The sequence below is a fragment of the Chiloscyllium plagiosum genome, unplaced genomic scaffold (assembly GCF_037043375.1).
Source record: "Chiloscyllium plagiosum isolate Xiang-an unplaced genomic scaffold, Cpla_swu_hap1 HiC_scaffold_4, whole genome shotgun sequence".
NCBI classification, from domain to species: domain Eukaryota; kingdom Metazoa; phylum Chordata; class Chondrichthyes; order Orectolobiformes; family Hemiscylliidae; genus Chiloscyllium; species Chiloscyllium plagiosum.
Genome location: NW_028270142.1, coordinates 50,020,796 through 50,039,188, shown reverse-complemented (window position 1 = coordinate 50,039,188; position 18,393 = coordinate 50,020,796). Strand labels below are relative to the sequence as shown.

The 18,393-nt window shown below is 39.1% G+C and overlaps 1 protein-coding gene across 4 annotated transcripts in view; it reads right to left on the bottom strand.

The window, feature by feature from the left end:
* ctdp1 (CTD (carboxy-terminal domain, RNA polymerase II, polypeptide A) phosphatase, subunit 1) overlaps positions 1-18,393 on the bottom strand; it is a 313,359-nt gene that overhangs the window by 135,792 nt on the left and 159,174 nt on the right. For all 4 annotated transcript variants that reach the window (XR_015756956.1, XM_043688614.2, XM_043688613.2 and 1 more), the window contains exon 11: positions 9,364-9,541. Coding sequence is in view for 3 of the 4 variants with exons in the window: in XM_043688614.2 (XP_043544549.1) it covers positions 9,364-9,541 (178 nt within the window). In the remaining variant the exon portion in view is untranslated. The remainder of the gene's footprint in view (positions 1-9,363; positions 9,542-18,393) is intronic.

The window sequence follows — 18,393 nt, the reverse complement described above, 5'->3', positions numbered from 1 at the left end:
AAGTTTCCATTGTGCTCAGCGATAATCTTCTTCACTGTTTACTACACCACCAATTTTGGTGTCAAACGCAAACTTACTAACCATATCTCCTATATTCACATCCAAATCATTTATTTTAATGGTGAAAAGCAGTGCACTCAACCCCGATCCTTGTGGCACACCACTGGTCACAGGCCTCCACTCTGAAAAACAAGCCTCCACCACCACCCTCTGTCTCCTACCACCAAGCATTGAAACATAGGAACAGGAGTAGGACCATCAGACCCTCGAACTAGTTACACCAATGTGATCATGGTTGATATGTGGGCCTAACTCCTTTTGGGCAATATCCCTTAATACCTTTGCTTAACAAAACTGTATCTCAGATTTAAAACTATTCATCAACGGATCCAACATCCACTGCTGTTTATGGAAGAGAGATCCAAATAGCTACCATCCTGCATGTGTGGGAGTGCTTCCTAACATCTCTCCCGATGGCCAAGCCCTAATTCTTGACTATGCCTTTTATTCTAAGATCTCCAACCAGTGGAGATGATTGATCTTTATAAACCCTGCCTCTCCTAAAATCTCAAGAAAATAGGTCTAATGTGTGTAATCCCTCCTCATAACGCTTGTGGTCTAGATGTCATTTTTGTAAATCTATGTTGTATTCCCTCTTAAGGTGTTGTGCCCAGATCTGCTCACAGTACTCCAAGTAGGATCTAACCAGGATGTTGTATAACTGCAGCATAACTTCTACATCTTTGTACTCGAATCCTTGAAATATAAAAGCCAGCATTCCATTAGCTTCCTTGATGATTTTCTCCACCTGCTTATGACATTTTAATGACCTAATGCAGCTGAACCCTCAAGTCTCTTTGGACATCCACTGTGTTTGACTTCATACCATCTAGAAAGTACCCTTATCTATGCTTTTTCTATCCAAAATGGATAACCTCACACTTGCTTACTTTGAACTCCATCTGCCACAGTTTTGCCAAATTACTTAGGCTATCAATATCCTTCACATACATTTATGTTATCATTTTCACTAAGGGAGGATATACTTATGGAAGATATTCCCAGAAATACATCCAGGGAAGTTATTTGGGTGGAAATGAGAAATGAGGAAGGGATGATCACCTTATTGGGATTCTATTATAGATTCCCTAATAGCCAGCAGGAAATTGAGAAACAAATTTGTAAGGAGGTTTCAGTTATCTGTAAGAATAATAGGTGGTTATGATAGGAGATTTTAACTTTCCAAACATTAACTGGGACTGCCACAATGTTAAGGGTTTAGATGGAGAGGAATTCATTAAGTGTGTACAAGAAAATTTTCTGATTCAGTATGTGGATGTACCGACTAGAGAAGGTGCAAAACTTGATCTAGTCTTAGGAAATAAGGCAGGGCAGGTGACTGAGGTGTCAGTGGGAGAGCATGTTGGGGCCAATGACCATAATTCTATTAGGTTTAATGTAGTGATGGAAAAGGATAGACCAGATATCTCAAAGTTGAAGTTCTAAATTGGAGGAAGTCTAATTTTGATGGTATTAGGCAAGAACTTCTAAAAGCTCATTGGGGGCTAATGTTCGCAGGTAAATGGGAAGTCTTCAGAAGTGAGATAACGAGAGTCGAAAGACAGTATATTCCTGCTTGGGTGAAAGAAAAGGCTGGTAGGTATAGGGAATGCTGGATGACTAGAGAAGTTGAAGTTTGGTTAAGGAAAAGAAGGAAGCATGCCAGGTATACACAGGATAGATCGAGTGAATCCGGAGAAGAGTATAAAGGCAGGAGGAGCACACTTAACAAGAAAATCAGGAGGGCAAAAAGGGGACATGAGATAGCTTTGGCAAATAGGGTTAAGGAGAATGCAAAGGGTTTTAGAGACAAAAGGGTAAGTAGAGAGAGAATAGGGCCCCTCAAAGATCAGCAAGGCAGTCTATGTGTGGAGCTGCAGGAAATGGGGGAGATACTAAACGAGTATTTTGAAGCAGTGTTTACTGTGGAGAAGGACATGGAAGATATAGAATGTGGGGAAATAGATGGTGACATCTTGAAAAATGTCATTTTACAGAGGTGTGGTGCTGAAGGTCTTAAAATGCATAAAAGTGGAAAAATCCCCCTGACTCGATCAGGTGTACCCTAGAAGTTAGGGAAGTGATTGCTGGGCCCCTTGCTGAGATATTTGTATCATTGATAGTCACAGGTGAAGTGCTGGAAGACTGGAGGTTGGCTAATGTGGTGTCACTGTTTAAGAAAAGTGGTAAGGACTAGCCTTATGGGTCTCTTTTGCCCCTTAGGTCTCTTTTATATCTTTCCCCTCTCACCCTAAACCTATGCCCTCTAGTTCTGGACTCCCTTTGGATAAGTACACGAATAGAAAAGGTTTAGAGGGATAATGGCCAAACACGGGTCGGTGGGACTTCCCAGTGGACTAACATTCTCCCGCTCCTTATGCCCTAATAAACAAATTTGTTACCTAATTCCAATTTCTTGTCATATTTATGAAGCCTCTCTCAGTAAGTGAGATACCCTAGAAAGGGGAGTTTCTAATGTTGTTTTCTGGCATTAAAACAAAATCCACAAAACTAGTTCTGGAGAACTGCTAAGTCTTTTCAGTGTTTGAACATAATAGTATGCCAAGAAAAATTTCCAATACCTCAGTTGAAGCTACCTTGATATTTTGGATGTTAACTTCTGCCACGTCTAATAGAATAATTGATTTTCTTTTGATGAACAAAGATTTTATTGTAGTTGCAGCATAATCCCTCAAGTTTTAAAATAATTCTGACATTTCAGCAGTGACTAACTTCCAAAAATATTTAATTTACTGTGAAATTGTGAGGTTGTAAAAAAAGGCTACCTAATGCAAGTTAGTTCTTCCTATTCCTTATAAAAGAGTTGCATCTGTACAGCACCTTTCATGACCTTAAGACTTCACAAAGCACTGCATAAACAATGAAGGACTTTTGAAGGGGAGTAAGAGAGGAAACCTGGTAGCCAATTGACACGGCATGTACCCAATAGCAATGTGTTAATATCCCAGTTTTGGCGTATTGAATTGAGGGATACATTTTGGTCAGGACTCTGGTGTTAACTCAAACAAACACAGGGGATGCTGAAGAAACTCAGCCGGTCTGGAGGCATCTATGCAGAGAAATAATGTTGAGGGTCTGGTATTATTACAGAATCCCTACAATATGGAAGCAGGGCGTTCGGCCTATTGAATCCACACCAACCCTCTGAACAGCATCCAACTCAGACCCACTCCCCACCCTGTACCACTGCATATTCCATGGCTAAACCACCCAACCTACACATCACTAGGCAGTATGGGCAATTTAGCATAGCCAATCCATCTAACCTGCACACATTTGGACTGTGGGAGGAAACTGGAGCACCTGGAGGAAATCCACGCAGACATGGGGAGAATGTCCAAACTCCACACAGACAGTCACCCGAGGGTGGAATTGAATCCAGTGCTAATCACTGAGCCATGGTGCCATCCGTAATTTCTCCCTCAGGGGTTAACTTCCCTTCTTTTCTTTGAAACAGTGCTGTCAGATGTTTGATGCTCATCTGCAAGAGCAGACAAGAACAATAGTTTAGCATTTCATTCAATAGACAGCACCTCTGATATTGCAGTGTCCCTGTGAAGTACTGCACACTTCACTGCAATGTAGCAAATGGAAGAGAAAGCACAAAGCCAGCCGCAGGTCCTTCACAACCCTCTTCTTGTTAAAATCAATGGAGATCGGAATGTAAACCTTAATTAATGGGAAGAACAAATTAGAGGGAGGGCAACGAACAACAGATTCAGGAAATTCAATGTGTTTTTTTTAAACATGAAGCTCTTTTACATCATTATGTTTGAATTGTTAGAGGAATAATATTTTTCCATCAGACAAGGCCTCACTGTGAAGGTGAATTATGCATCTCAACAAGGCACGGAGACAATGATGCAATAGGTCACAGCCCAGTGGAACAGTTAGAACTGTAAGAAGGAAAAGCATATCAAACCTCAACGGGATGATTAGTCTACAACTACTAATAAATTTAGTAATGTGAAAGATGGATTACTAATTCCTTCTCCTACTTGCCTGAGTTGAAGCCAGTCTCAACATGAAGCCAAATACCAAAGACATAATTAGTGTCATAAATGACATAATAACAAAGTCATAAAGATACAAAGGTTTAACGGCTCCAAGATACAGAAGACCAAAAGTAACACAACCTGTGTAATTAGATCGCTTTGCATGTTAAATTATGCCCAAAGGCTTTGACTGCAAATAAAGTTTGCTTCTTGAACTGGGGGAAAGTACACATGATGAAAGAAGCTCCATTTAATCCACTTGAGAAACTGGACAAATCAGGTAACAAACACATGATCTTCTAAATGCTGGAAGTTGCACAAACTCGGTACAACAATGCGAATGCTTTATTTTAAAATCGAGAAAAACATCTAGTAGAAGTAATCACACAGAATGGGCAGAGCTAAAGGAGAAGCTATTAGTAGGGAATGGCTGGATGTTTGATTTTTGTTTTGAAGGACGAGTCTTAAGGGAAGAACAAGAGCCAAAGCATTTTGGGCTTGTATTTCAAGAACACAGGACACTGGCAGCTACAGGCAGATCTATCAATGGTGCAGAAAAGGGAAGAGGTGAACACACAGGATTAGAGTCAGAGAATGGAGAGGTAAGGGGAGCTGGATACTGTCAAAGAGATGGGTAGGAATGTAGCCGTTTTATATTGCAAATAATGACGGCCAAAAAACAAGTCAAGTCTGGTAACATAACAGGACTGCAGAATTAGATCCTTTCAGTGAGGGGGCATTCAGGTTACCAATTCCTCATGGACCTGTTTCACCCATGGGAGTACCATTGACAACTCTGTAAATACATCGAAAAGCAAAACTTTGATTATGTTTAGTCACACTCACGAACAATGCAATTTCACTCGCCAAAATTGCTTATTCCTGCCAAGTCTATAACACAACACAAGATATATTTGTTTTCCCTCCTGACAAAGAGCATTGTGTAATTGCAAACCTCCAACCTTCCAACCACAAATCAACACCTCTGAAAACCAATGTTGAATTTGGACAGTGTATTAGTTGCTGCAGAAGATGTACAAATACTGAAGATATGGTTTTAACGCATAGTGAGTCACAAATTCAGTTGCTGTGGAACAGAGTGTCGACATGTGAAAACGAGCAGGACAGTTTACATTTCCACTGAAAGGATTTGGAAAGAACTTTGTAACAGTGGTTTCCAAAGAGTGGAAAGTCCCCACCACTGCCACTACATCATGCATATCTCCCGACCTCCCATTAACCTCGTACCTCAACTCACCCCGGCCCACGTAAACCAATTATTAATTTTTTTCCACACTGCAGATCAGCAAATAAGTAGAAAATGTATTTCCCGCAAGAACTTTCCAAACATTGGAAAGAGTTATATTACTTGACAAAGGGAGTTAAATTAAAGCATAAGAGTCACTGATGTTCCTTTCAGACTGGTCTTTGCAGTGTTATAAATTTAAATCAGTCCTGAAAGAAGCAGTTATTTTCTCCTGTTTATCAAATGCCTTTGTCCCATCACTTGGATGTTAACAAGAATAAACTATTTCAATTTCAGGACTTGTTTTGCGAATTCCCCTCCAACTCTGAATATCCATGTAGCCAGTCTAATACTTAAAATTGTACAAACATAACTTCTTTTTTAAAGTTAAAGAACATGCAAATATAAAAATCAACCTTCAAGTTGTTGTTCATTAACCAGCTATTCTTCCATTGCGTAAGTTTTCAGCTCCCCTACTGAGCTTAGCAAATGTAGCTGCAGAATTATTGTATGATACAAATTTTGCTTTCAAAGCTATCTCAGAAACGGTTCAACAGATCAAACTTCACCTTGTCTTGATTTTACATGCCAAATAAAAACCAAATAAATAAAACTGACAGTTCCTTTCAAAGTTTTCACCCTCAGAAAACTTCCACTTCAGAGGATGGAGCTTACAAACAATACCTTTTGTGACTGACCAATTCTGTGATTAAACCACAAGGAAGATTCAAGTCACTTAAGGTATGGCAGGGTGCAGCTTGCTGACCTGGCTTATGGAGTTTCTTCAGCAGACAGCAAAATCTATGTGAACCCTATACAAACACAGTCAGGCTACTCACATAAGTGGCAGAAAACAGTTTTAGCACTATAAATAAAGAAAATGCCATTGTAGAAGTGTAATAACCTTCTTGTAAATGTCTTCATGCCTTTACACAATGAAAACACATTTTACAGTAATTCAATTTATTCATCCTTATCTTTGTTTTATTGGGACATGTATTGATTAATCTTTCATAAAATCCCTGCAGTGTGGACGCAGTCCATTCAGCCCAGGAAGTCCATAGCGATCCTGCAAAGAGCATCCCACCCAAACCTGCCCTCTATCTTCCCCCCCCCTCCCCCATTCCTGTAACCCTGCATATATCATGGCAAACCCATCTAGCCTACACATTGCTGGATGCTATGCATAATTTAACATGGCCAATCCCACCTAACCTACACATCTTTAGACTGTGGGAGGAAACCCACATAGACACGGAGAGAATGTGCGTACTCCACACAGACAGTCGCCAGAGGCTGGAATTGAACTTGGGTTCCTGGTGCTATGTGGCAGCCACTCAGTGCTAACCACTGATTCACTGTGCTGCCTTTGATTTGGGGTTTTCACATATTCTCAAGGAGAGGCCCTCTTACCTTCATCATTAATTTCCACATGCCTTGTTGTTTGTGTTCTGATTTGTGATAGTACCTGATCACTGTCTTTCCGAGGTTAGACTGACTCAGAGGGGAAGCTGCAATTCAGCAGTTAAATGCCACAACCATAGATCTGAACCTCAGACCACCCATTAGCAACATTACAGGAGATCTGTAAAGATACTTTACGTAGTCATTTATAATGAAAACTGTGGCCCAAATAGGAATGTAGTTTTAATTGTCACATCTGATAAAGCTTCCAACATTTTATATCTGTTGTATGTTTTATCCATTTTTTGCCAACTTCCAATTTTCTTACAAAGTTAGGATACAATGGCATATTGATGATGTCAGTGGCCTCCTAATCCATAACCCAGGCTAATGCTTCCACCCACTGAAATTTAAATTTAATTAATTAATCAAGAGCTTAAAGTTCAGCTCACTAGTGGTGACCATGTCAATTATTACTGACTGTTGCAAAAACCCATCTGGTTCACTACTGTCCTTTAGGGAAGGAAATCTGCCATCCTAATCTGGTCTGGCCCACAGTAATATAGTTGACTTTTAACTGCCCTCTGAAACAGACAACCAAGTCATAAGGAAGGGTTGACTAAAGTATCTTTGCAATTGTACCAGAGCATCTGAATACTGACTTCAAGAGTTTTATTTCTGCAATGCTGAACTTTTTATTTTTCTATTTTCTAAGATCTTGTAACTGAAGATGATGTATCTAGGTATCTTCTTACCTAAGACGGCATTGTAAGTGGCAACTTATAAACCTCTCAGTACTCACTTGAGTACATGTGACAATAAAGCTAATTCAATTCAATTAAATTCAATAAACGTCCAGCAATGATTGAATGACAGAGCAGACTCGATGGGCTGAATGGCCTAACTTCTACTCCTATGTATTCTGGTTGTTTGGTCTTCCATTGACACACTATTCAAGTCAGAATGATGATTGCAAGATGATTTTGCAAACATTTTGTCATGATGTCATCTTCAGCAACAAGTAATGTCCCTTCCCATTCTCACGAACTGCAATTGCATATCTAGGCTGAACCAGGAAGCCCACAACTGGTTTCTTTTGTTTGACCTTGAGCTGATCTTTCATGGCTTTGTAGCCGGTTGATGACTCAGAATAGACTTTCCCCACTCTGGAACCATTTGCTTCAGCTCTGAGCTTTCTGTGCTAAATGTCTCAATTTTTGTCACTTCTAGAATTAATGTTTTTCAATGTTTTCCTCCTCTGTCCTCCATTTCATAGCTTAATGCAAGAGATCAGTGGCTCCAATTCATCACAGCATACCCAGTATTCTTTCATGTTCTGCTGGTTTTTTTTTGCACTGCAACATATTCTCATCCTGATGAATAAATTTCCTCATTCTCTTGCTCCACCTTTTTTGAGTGGATTTAAATAGTTAGACATTGTGACATACCCATCACCATGAGCAAGGTCAATCCTCTCTGGTTGTTGGACTGTAGTACAGTACTTTGGAACTCTCTCCTTAAACAAATTGGTTTCTATCTTATCCTTTCTTCATTCAAAAAATCTTTTACAAGCTGGTCCTACAGTACCTCCTCAGTATTTGTTTGTTCCTAACTGGCATCCTTGTCCTTACCCAATAAAAAGCCTCAGACATTCTTTTATTTAATGCCATTATGTTATTAAATTGTTCAAATTAAAACAGCAACAGCTGCTTTGCGTGCTTTTCTATGATGCTAAATCAAACCCAAATGGTATTCAATCACTATGGAAGCATCTTTTCAGTTTTAAACTACAGTGCAAACATCAACGAGGTATGACTGGAAAGCAAAATTAGGTTGCTATGTTAAACATCAAACAGCAGTTGGTTTGATGCTTGCTTAAAAAGAAGTTTGACATATTTGAAAATATGTTATAATAAGCACTTTTGAAGGTTAGAGATTCAGAATAATATGACTATGATGACTAAACCAGTAGATATTTTGGTAAATTACCACTCTTTAGCGTGACAAAATCTGCACACTGACAAAGTTTTCGTAAACAAGTTAACAAAACACAAATTCAAACTGGGAGCATCACAAGTTACGAGAGCACAAGAAAGCAGCAGCAACGAAATGTTATTTTTCGGCATGCTAATTCAAGCATCTTGTTACAATCTCTAATTGCTTCAAAATATTTGTATTTATACCATTTTAAGGTGTGAAGACAGGAGAGAAATGATGTAAACAGCAAAACGTGTCATTAAGAAATGAAATGAAAAATTTTCTTCTCCCAAAGTGGTTTATTTGCTTGCAATAATTTCATTAACAGTCTACTGGATCTAAAATTGTTACTGTCACAGATCAAAACTAAACAAATACATTTATAAACAATCATGTCATGTAGTTAAGATGACTCAATTCTTTACTTTAGAATATTATCTCACATTGCATTGATGTGTGTGAATATAATTTTCAGGATATTTGTAACAAAGTGGTACAAAGAAACAGAAAATCAATAAAGGGCTGGAGTGATCAAACTCAAATCTCAACAACTTGATTGTACACCGTGATCAACCCACTGAAGCTCACAAACATTGCAAATGGTCACTTTGCTATCTTGGTTTGGATCAGTTTCTTCTCTAATTTTCTTTTTTTGCTCACCTCTTTGTCCATGCTCTCCAAATCCTCCTTACAGAGCGTGTAGAGGGGCATTGTCTCAGACATGCTCGGCTGACGTTTCCTGGCCCCAGCTCGAGATGGGCCAGGCTTCTCTTCACTGTGACTGGAGTTAGGCAGTTCATCTTCATCTATCACCTGATGCTGGTGAGGCTGCACAACTCTACAAAACAAAACACAATCTTGTGTGAGGCAAAGTGACTACTTTATAATATTCCGGTGTATTGTACAGGGAACATGGCAGGAAAACCAAAGGCAGGGTTTTTTTTCCTGAAAATTTTCCCAATCTTATTTGTTACCTGCAATATCAACAACATGCGCACACCTGAAATAGTTAAAGGAACCCAATATATTTCTCTCAAGCATCCTAGCCCCACTGGACTGGGAAACATGAATAAAAGTGAGAGGGAGACACATGAGGAGCAGCAGCCTAAAATAAATTTGGGGGTTTGGTTATTCGATAGAAAATGTTGAGATTCAAACTGCATTAGTGAAAAAGTTGCCTATGGTGAAGATCTAAATTGATAGATCAAAAGGACTTTTGCTACAATCCCTTTTAGAATTAACTACACAAAAAAGGGGAGAGGAGGGAATTTGTATGCAACTGAACTGATAAGTGATCTTTAACACTGTAACTGATGACATTGTGGTGGGGAAATTGAGTCATTCAGTGAATTTATTCATAGAATCATAGAACTCCTATTGTACGGATAAGGGCCATTTGGTCCATCGAGTCTGCACTGAACCCTCCAGAGAATATACCACCAAGAACTGTCCGGAACTCTCAGAGCCCTCTGTTTCCAAAAATCCTTGGAAGAAGTACCAGAGGATTGGAAAACTGTTGTGATGCCCCTGTCCAAAATGAGAGGGAGGCAGAAAGTGGGTAACTATAAGCCAATTAGCCTAAGATCTATTGTCAGAAAAGTATTAGAAGAAATTGCAGAATATTTAGAAAATCATAAAACTATTTGAATAGAGTCAGCATGGCTTCATGAAAGGGAAATTATGTTTTTCGAGCAAGTCTCAACCAGATTGGATAGAGGGGACCAGTAGATGTATTGCATTTGGGCTTCCAGAAGGCATCAAGATAGCTCACAAAAGGTTAGGACATAACATATAACAGCCCATATGTTGGAGGTAGTATACTGGCACAGATAAAGAATTGGCACATGGGCATGAAACAGTGAGTGGGAATATGGGGGTCTTCTTCAGGGTGGCAACCTACAACCACTAGGCTTCCACAAGGACTCCAACTATTTACAATACTGACTTGGAGCAAGGAAGTGAATGTACTGTAGCCATATTTGCAATGATATAAAAATAGCTGGAAAGACAAGTTGCAAGAGGAATGTAAAAAAATTAACAGAGAAATAATGATAGGTTAACTAAGTGGGCAAGAAGTTGGAAAATGAGCATAATGTGGGAAAATGCAAAGTTTTTCATTTTAGAAAGGCAAACAAAAGAACAGAATATTATTTAAATGGGGAAGAACTGCAGAGAGTTGCAACACAAAGGGACCCTTACTGGTACTGTGCAAGAAATACAGAAAGCTAGCACACTGATGCAGCAGGGTGGCACGGTGGCTCAGTGGTGTTTCACATCACCACAGAATCAGGTTCGATTCCAGCCTCGGGTGACTGTCTCTGTGGAGTTTGCACATTCTCCCTGTGTCTGTGTGGGTTTCTTTTGGGTGCTCCAGTTTCCTCTCACAATCCAAAGATGTGCAAGCCAGGTGAATTGGTCATGCTAAATTGCCCATAGTGTTTGCTGCATTAATCAGAGGGAAATGGGTTTGGGTGGGTTACTCTTCGGAGGGTCAGTGTGGACTTGTTGTGCCAAAGGGCCTGTTTCCACACTGTAGGGAATCTAATCTAATGAGGAAGGATAATTGAATGTTGGCCCGTATTTCAAGAGAGTTGGAGTATAAGTCTTACTGCAAATGTACAAGATACTGGTGAAACTACGCCTGGAATACTGAGAACTGTTTGGTCATCTTATTTAAGGAAAGGTATCATTTCAATGGAGGCAGTCACAGAAGCTTCACCAGGTTAATCCCTGGTCTGGAGAGATTGCTCTTTGAGCGAAGGCTAAACAGGTTATGACTCTACTCACTGGAGTTTATAAGAATGAAAAACAATCTCATTGAAACATACAGGATTCTAAGGGGCTTGAGAGGGCAAATGCTGAGAGACTGTTTCCTTTCATGGAAGAGTCTAGGACTAAAGGGCATAATCTCAGAATAAAGGTGCTAATTTAAGACTGAGGTGAGGAGGAATTTCTTCTCTGAGGGTTGTTAGTCTTTGGAATTTATTCCCACATAGAGCTAGAGGAACGTGGGGGGACGGCAGAGTTCTTGTGTAGATTTAAGACTGAGATAGATAGGTTCATGATCAGTAGAAGAATCAAGAGTTACAGGGAAAGGGCTGGAAAGTGGATGTGAGGAATGTGGGATCAGCCACGATCTGATAGAACAGTGGAACAGGCTCAAGGGGATGAATGGCTTGCTCCTCTTCATATTTTTTGTGGCCTTATGTTTCAATCAAATTGCCTTTTACTTACTTGACTATCTTTATTTAATCAATGGTCAGAAAATGTCTAAAGTAGAGGCAATCTGAAGAAATGGTAGTAGGTGTAGTTAGTGGTATATCAAAAGGATTATAGCAGGTTGTTAGGATAAATTAGAAGAGGCTTTGTTTTCTGTCTGCTCTGTGTTGCACTTGGACTCATAGTCAACTTGATATCCAAAGTGGAACAATATTCCTCATTTATTTCCCAATTAGTTCACAGAGTTAACAAGGTTTATGGTTCATTCATGGTTATGAACGTTGTCTAGATGTCAGGTATGCTCCTTTATTCCTAGATTGTCATGGAGAGACATGCTGGAAGACAATATGTAAGCATATGACCAGGAGTAGTTCATTCATCCAGATCATAGCTAATCCGTATCACATGACTCTCCCATTCCAATGATAAATTACCATGTCTGCACTTGAACGTGTATATAGAGATCAACAAGTTTCATTTCTCAAAGTATCAGATCATACTAGTGTTGCTTGGTGTAGGAATGAGTTTTGAAGAGAATTAAATGACCTGTCAAACTTAAGTCTATACCAGTTGGTTGACATGCCACAATATATGACAAACTGCTCATCACCCAAATCTCATTTGAGGAAGAAATAGAATGAATTACAGAACCACTTAATTAATGCCGTGATGCACTATCATTGACAGGCAGTTAGCAGTAGCACATGTTGTGGCAAGTATTTTCGTAACAATTGTGGGGCTATGATCAATGCAAGGAATTGCAATTGAATCGAGGAAGAAAAGGATGTTCACACCATTAGCGAGGTCAGTAACTTTTTCCCATTTATACAATTGTGTTTTCAGTGGCACATCAAAAACAATATGAAATACATGAAGTATGTTTCTAAGCGCTGTTAGCATGAGTCATCTGACAACAACCCAAGTTGACTGTGAATGCATTGTGGTTATACATTGAAGAAATAGATCGACCATGTGAATCCACCTTGACAGGAAGGAGTTGCACAGTAGCTCAGCAAGGGAGGGCTTTTGCCTGAAACGTCGATTTTCCTGCTCCTCGGATGCTGCCTGACCTGCTGTGCTTTTCCAGCACCACTCTAATCTAGACTCTGATCTTCAGCATCTGCAGTCCTCACTTTTGCCGAGAGGAAGAAGTGCACAACATGGTACTGAACAGAATGGCATTCTGAACATGCGTGTGAGAAATGGTATTCTTTCCACTACACATTAAAGTTTTATTAAGGTGCAGAAGACCCATGCCATTTTTATTATGTCAAGTTTTATTACCCGACTTAAATGAGTTGGATTACAGCTCAGGACATTTCTTGGCAATCAGTTTGGTGCTAAACAGTGAAACGCAATACAATTTCACTGATAATAAAAAAAAACCATCAATCAGTCTCTGTAATGTTATTTTTTTGCAAAACTCTGTGGTCGTATAGAAGCTGAACTGTTAAAAAAAATTATATTGTGATAACATCTCGTTGATATTCAGTTAAAATGACTAATGGAAGCCATCATCTTTCTGATTATCTTTTTACTATGCACTGTGGTAATATTTTACATAGTATTCTTCTCCTTTAGAATCAGATGAAAATGGACAATTTTGTGGGTGTGTACAGTTATAGAAATTAATTAAACAATCATACAGATATATCGAAGAACATATGGGTTATGAGCAGACTGGGTGTAGGATTGACACATGGCTGAGACATTTCGAAACAAAACATATTGAATGTCAGCTTAATTCAGAACTGCTCAGACCTATAGGAGACATGAACCACTTAGTGAGACAAAAAGAGACACAACCACAATAATGTATATAAAATAGAAACTAGTTTAACATTGCAGAGAGATAATTGCTGCAATTTGGGAGTCTGTTTGCATTTTTAAGGAACATGGTCACCGGTCATGTCACTGCAGGAGCTAGATTAGTCTTACAATGGAAAGCATTAATCTGAAACAGGAATCATTTAGCCTTCTAAAAAGACATTGGTACTGTAAGTCTCTCATGCTGTTTATGGTTATACGATTAAATGTATGCCTGACTAACAAGTGTGATTGTAAAGTGTACAAGTATATAATGAAATTTCTGTTTGTTGGGCAGTCTCGCTTGTGTAGTATCCCCGCAAGCACACGAGAATAAAAACATTGCATTGTTTTGACCACTAACCATCTCCATCTCAAGTGTTACTTAAAAACACTACAAAATTGACATTGTGTAACAGTGTTTGTTTTGTTGAAAATAAAACCCAAGTATTGTCACTCAGCTTATTTAACATGTTGGTATCAATATTATCTTGTCAAATTCAGTAAACTCTAATGTATCTTTATCACCTGAAATTGCTTTCAGGGCCAATATCAGGCCTGAAAATAGCAAAATAAAACATTACAAAGTGCTCTTCGCTTTATTAGGAAATTCCTGCATCGAATATTATGCTTCAAAGCTTGTTAGATAGGATCTGAGATGGCAGATAAGTCCATTGCACAATCTGTAGACTCTGCCACTTTTCTGACAGGTGTTGCCTGAAGAGTTGAGGAGATGGGGCAATTGGTTCACAGGCTCTCTGGAACACTTCAACATCACCCCTATGTGTTTTGGTCAAAATGGGTTTGGTGCCATCTTTAATGAGAATCCTCCAATATGGTCAGTCACAAGCCAGGAACACCCATGAGTGGTATTTAAAACCTTAAAAGAATTTCCACTGTCTTGCTGGAAGGCACCTGCCATTGCTAAATTCCCAGCAGCACAGTCACTTCAGGAGCATTGCAGCAGGCATACAAATGACAGAGCTAGGCAGAGCTGCTTTTGAATAATTACCACCTTGATGCTGAACATATTCAAAGTATCCCAAAACAAGGGGAGATGGTGGTGCAGCAGCACTAGAAATATAGGACTAGAAATCCAGAGGCTCATGTAAATTGTTTGCGGACATCGGTTCAAATCCCACCCTTGCAGTTGGTGGAATTTAAATCAATGAATTTAATTAATAAATCAGGAAATGATGTTAAGCAGTGACCATGAAACCATTGTCAATTATTGTAAAAATCCTTCTGGTTCGCTTAATGCCCTTTGGTGAAGGAAACCTGCTGCCCTTCAGATCGAGAGCAATGTGATTGCCTGTTAACTGCCCTCAAACAGCCTAGCACATCACTCAGTTCAAAGGAAATTAGGGAGTAGCATCAAATACTGGGCTTGGCACCCAGATTCCACAATTTTGTTTTAAAATAGCCCTCTACTTTAAAAGATAAAAGTCAATTAGTGTGGCAAAATGGGACTTCATTTCTACTGAACAATTCTGTTCAGGTAGGGTAAATCATTCAGAATATCTTGAGCTGACACGTCTGCAAGAGATTTGTTACGTTTTCAGCTAGAACAATTGCTGGTTGAACTGCAATTATATAGTGCAATGCATCGGCCCAAAATCAAATTAATTGCCCACTACGAATGCATTTAGTTGTTTTTCAGGCAAAAAAAGACTCAACAGGAAAGAAGTGTTCAAAAATACTTAACAAGAGAAAAAAATCGAATAACATTGGATTTAAAGAGGAGTCATATAAATTTGCTAGAAAAAGTAGTAAGCCTAAGGATGGGCAACAGTTATCAATTCAACAATGGAGGACCAAGAAGTTGATTAGGAGAGGAAAATAAAGGGTTTGAGCGTAAGTTTGGAAGGAACATGAAAACAGACTGTAAGAGCTTCTATAAATATGTAAAAAGAAAAAGATTAGTGAAAACAAATGTAGGCCACTCATAGTCTAAAACAGTAGAACTGATAATGGAGGACAAGGAAAGAGCACAAGAATTAAACAATTAATTTTGTTCTGAAAATGACAAATGCTGGAGATCACAATGGGTCAGACAGCATTCATGGAGAGAGAGCAAGCTAACGTTTTGAGTCAAGATGACTCTTCAAGGATGCTGTCGGACCCACTGTGATGTCCAGCGTTTTTGCTTTCACTACAGACTCCAGCATCTGCAGTAATTTGCTCCAACTAACGAATTTTGTTCTGTCTTCACTGAAGAATATACAATAAAACTTCTCAGAGGTACGAGGCAAGCAAGGGTCTATTGGGAAGAAAAACTGAAGGAAATTTGGGATATAGATTATCAGGCTCTGAAAATCTGTCAGCTTTAAGTCCTAATAAACTCTCAAGCCTTTTCTTAAAATAAGTTCTAAATTCCTAGAACCTCATAATCTATACTCCATGCTACTAAATAAGGTGGCCCTTGAAATTGTGGTTATCACCTTCCAAACTTTTGTGGGTTCAGTCCTAGCAGATTTGAGTATGGCAAATGTAACCCTTCTGTTTAAAAAAAAGGGAAAAGGGAGAATTACAACCTAATAACAGTAGGACTAACAGTAGTAGTGAAAACGCTGAAGTCTATGATGTGATGTTGTTATATTGTCCTTCGGTATTTTTTTTCAGAGGATCGCAAACCCAGAGACTCTGGGAAGTCTAAATTTGAAGGGTTTTAGAGCCAATTTGATTATAGCTAACAGGTACTTCCTCAGGCAAAAGGTGTTCAGTTTAAAGAAAAACTTGCACAATGTAAGAGGAGTAGCCATTTCTCCTAGCTCAGCTTTTCTCTGGTTTGAAAATGTGTTGCTGGAACAGCACAGCAGGTCAGGCAGCATCCAGGGCACAGGAGAATCGACGTTTCGGGCATAAGCCCTTCTTCAGGAAAGCCCTTCTTCATTCCCGAAGAAGGGCTTATGCCCGAAACGTCGATTCTCCTGTTCCCTGGATGCTACCTGACCTGCTGCGCTGTTCCAGCAACACATTTTCAGCTCTGATCTCCAGCATCTGCAGACCTCACTTTCTCCTTTTCTCTGGTTTGGTATGGTTATAGCAGGCAGTCTGTTGTGAAGCTGCTGGACCCAAAGAAGCAGGTCTATGCTGATCCTCCCTCTCTCTGACATCTCACCTATAAGAACATACGTTGGATTTTTCATTTTTTTTGCATAGGGATGTTAATGGGGATTATTGTTAGTACTTGGAACAGCATTATTAAGTTGGGTTTTTGGATAGGTTACGTTATTCTATATTCTGCTCTGTTGTGATTGTGTTACATTCTGTAATCTTGCAAGTAAATTCCGTTTTGTTTAAAACTAAGTGGTTGGGTCAGCTGCACCACTCCTGCTGAAAACAACTAGTAAAGTTTTGAAAGTTTTCAAAACCAGGGGTCTGGCCTGGTCCATAACAATGATGAAAGATCTGAAAGGACTCTTGAAAATTACCAACAAGATTACACAAAGTCAACATGGATTTATGAAAGGCAACCTGGATTGGACCAAATAATGGAGTCTTTTGACGGCATAACTAGCAGACCAGATGAGGAAGCAGCAGTAGATGTGGTGGTATTTGGATTTTCAGAAAGCTTTCAAGAAAGTCTCACATAGAGGTTATTATTTAAAATTCAAATATATGGGATTGAGAATTGGTCGGCAGACACAAAATAGACATTAAGTATAAATGAGTCATTTTAAGAGTGGAAGGTTGGAACAGGTAAGGTCTTCAGGGACTAGTGCTTATGCCCAAGCTATGCACAATATTTATCAATGACTCGGATGAAAGAATATTTCCAACTTTGTTGTTGACACAAAGTTAGGTGAGAGTGAAAATGGTGAGGGTGACGTAAAGATGCTTCAGGACAACTTAGACAAGTTGAGTGAGAAGGCAAATACATGACATCTATAATGTGATTAAATGTTAAGCTACCTTCTTCATTAAGAAACACAGAATGGCAGAGTATTATTAAAATGATGATAGAGTGGGAAATGTCTTTGTATGTTGCTCTTGAAACTAAGTAAATAGCTAAAAAGGCAAATGGTACATTGGCAATAAATCCAAGAGGAGTTAAGTAAGGTTTTATTTTAAGTGCAGCTATACACTAGTGAGACCATACCTGAAGTATCGTGTGTAGCTTTGGTCTTCTTACCTTGAAAATAATCTCACACAGTACCTTCCACAGTATTGTCTTTTGTGAATGGGTCTTGGCAACAGAGATTGAGAACTTGAGGTGTTAAATCCAGGTTATTTGCAAAGACATGAGGGCCACTAAACTAAGTCACATCCATTCCTGTGTATTAACTTTTGTTGTCAGTTCAGATTGACCTTTTCAAAAGTAATTCCACTCCTGGATCAATTGGAAAGTGCACTTATATTGCGGGATGGTCTCCTGATTGTCAGTCTTCTATATGTAGCTCTTCTATTCAAGCAAAGAGATAGCAGAGATTCCCAAAGTGATCTTCTGCAAATGCCAGCAGAGACTATATTAAAAGCCTACTCAATTACTTGGTGAAGAACAGGAAAGGTAAGGAATGCTACGTTATTGCTTTAAATCATCCCATTGTATTTACAGAGTCAAAGCTTGCTGCTATAAAGTATATTGCTGCATAGGAGTTGTCAGATATTTCCTGCGCAGTTCAAAGTATTTTGGCACAATAATTTGCTGGAAGTGTGAGCTGT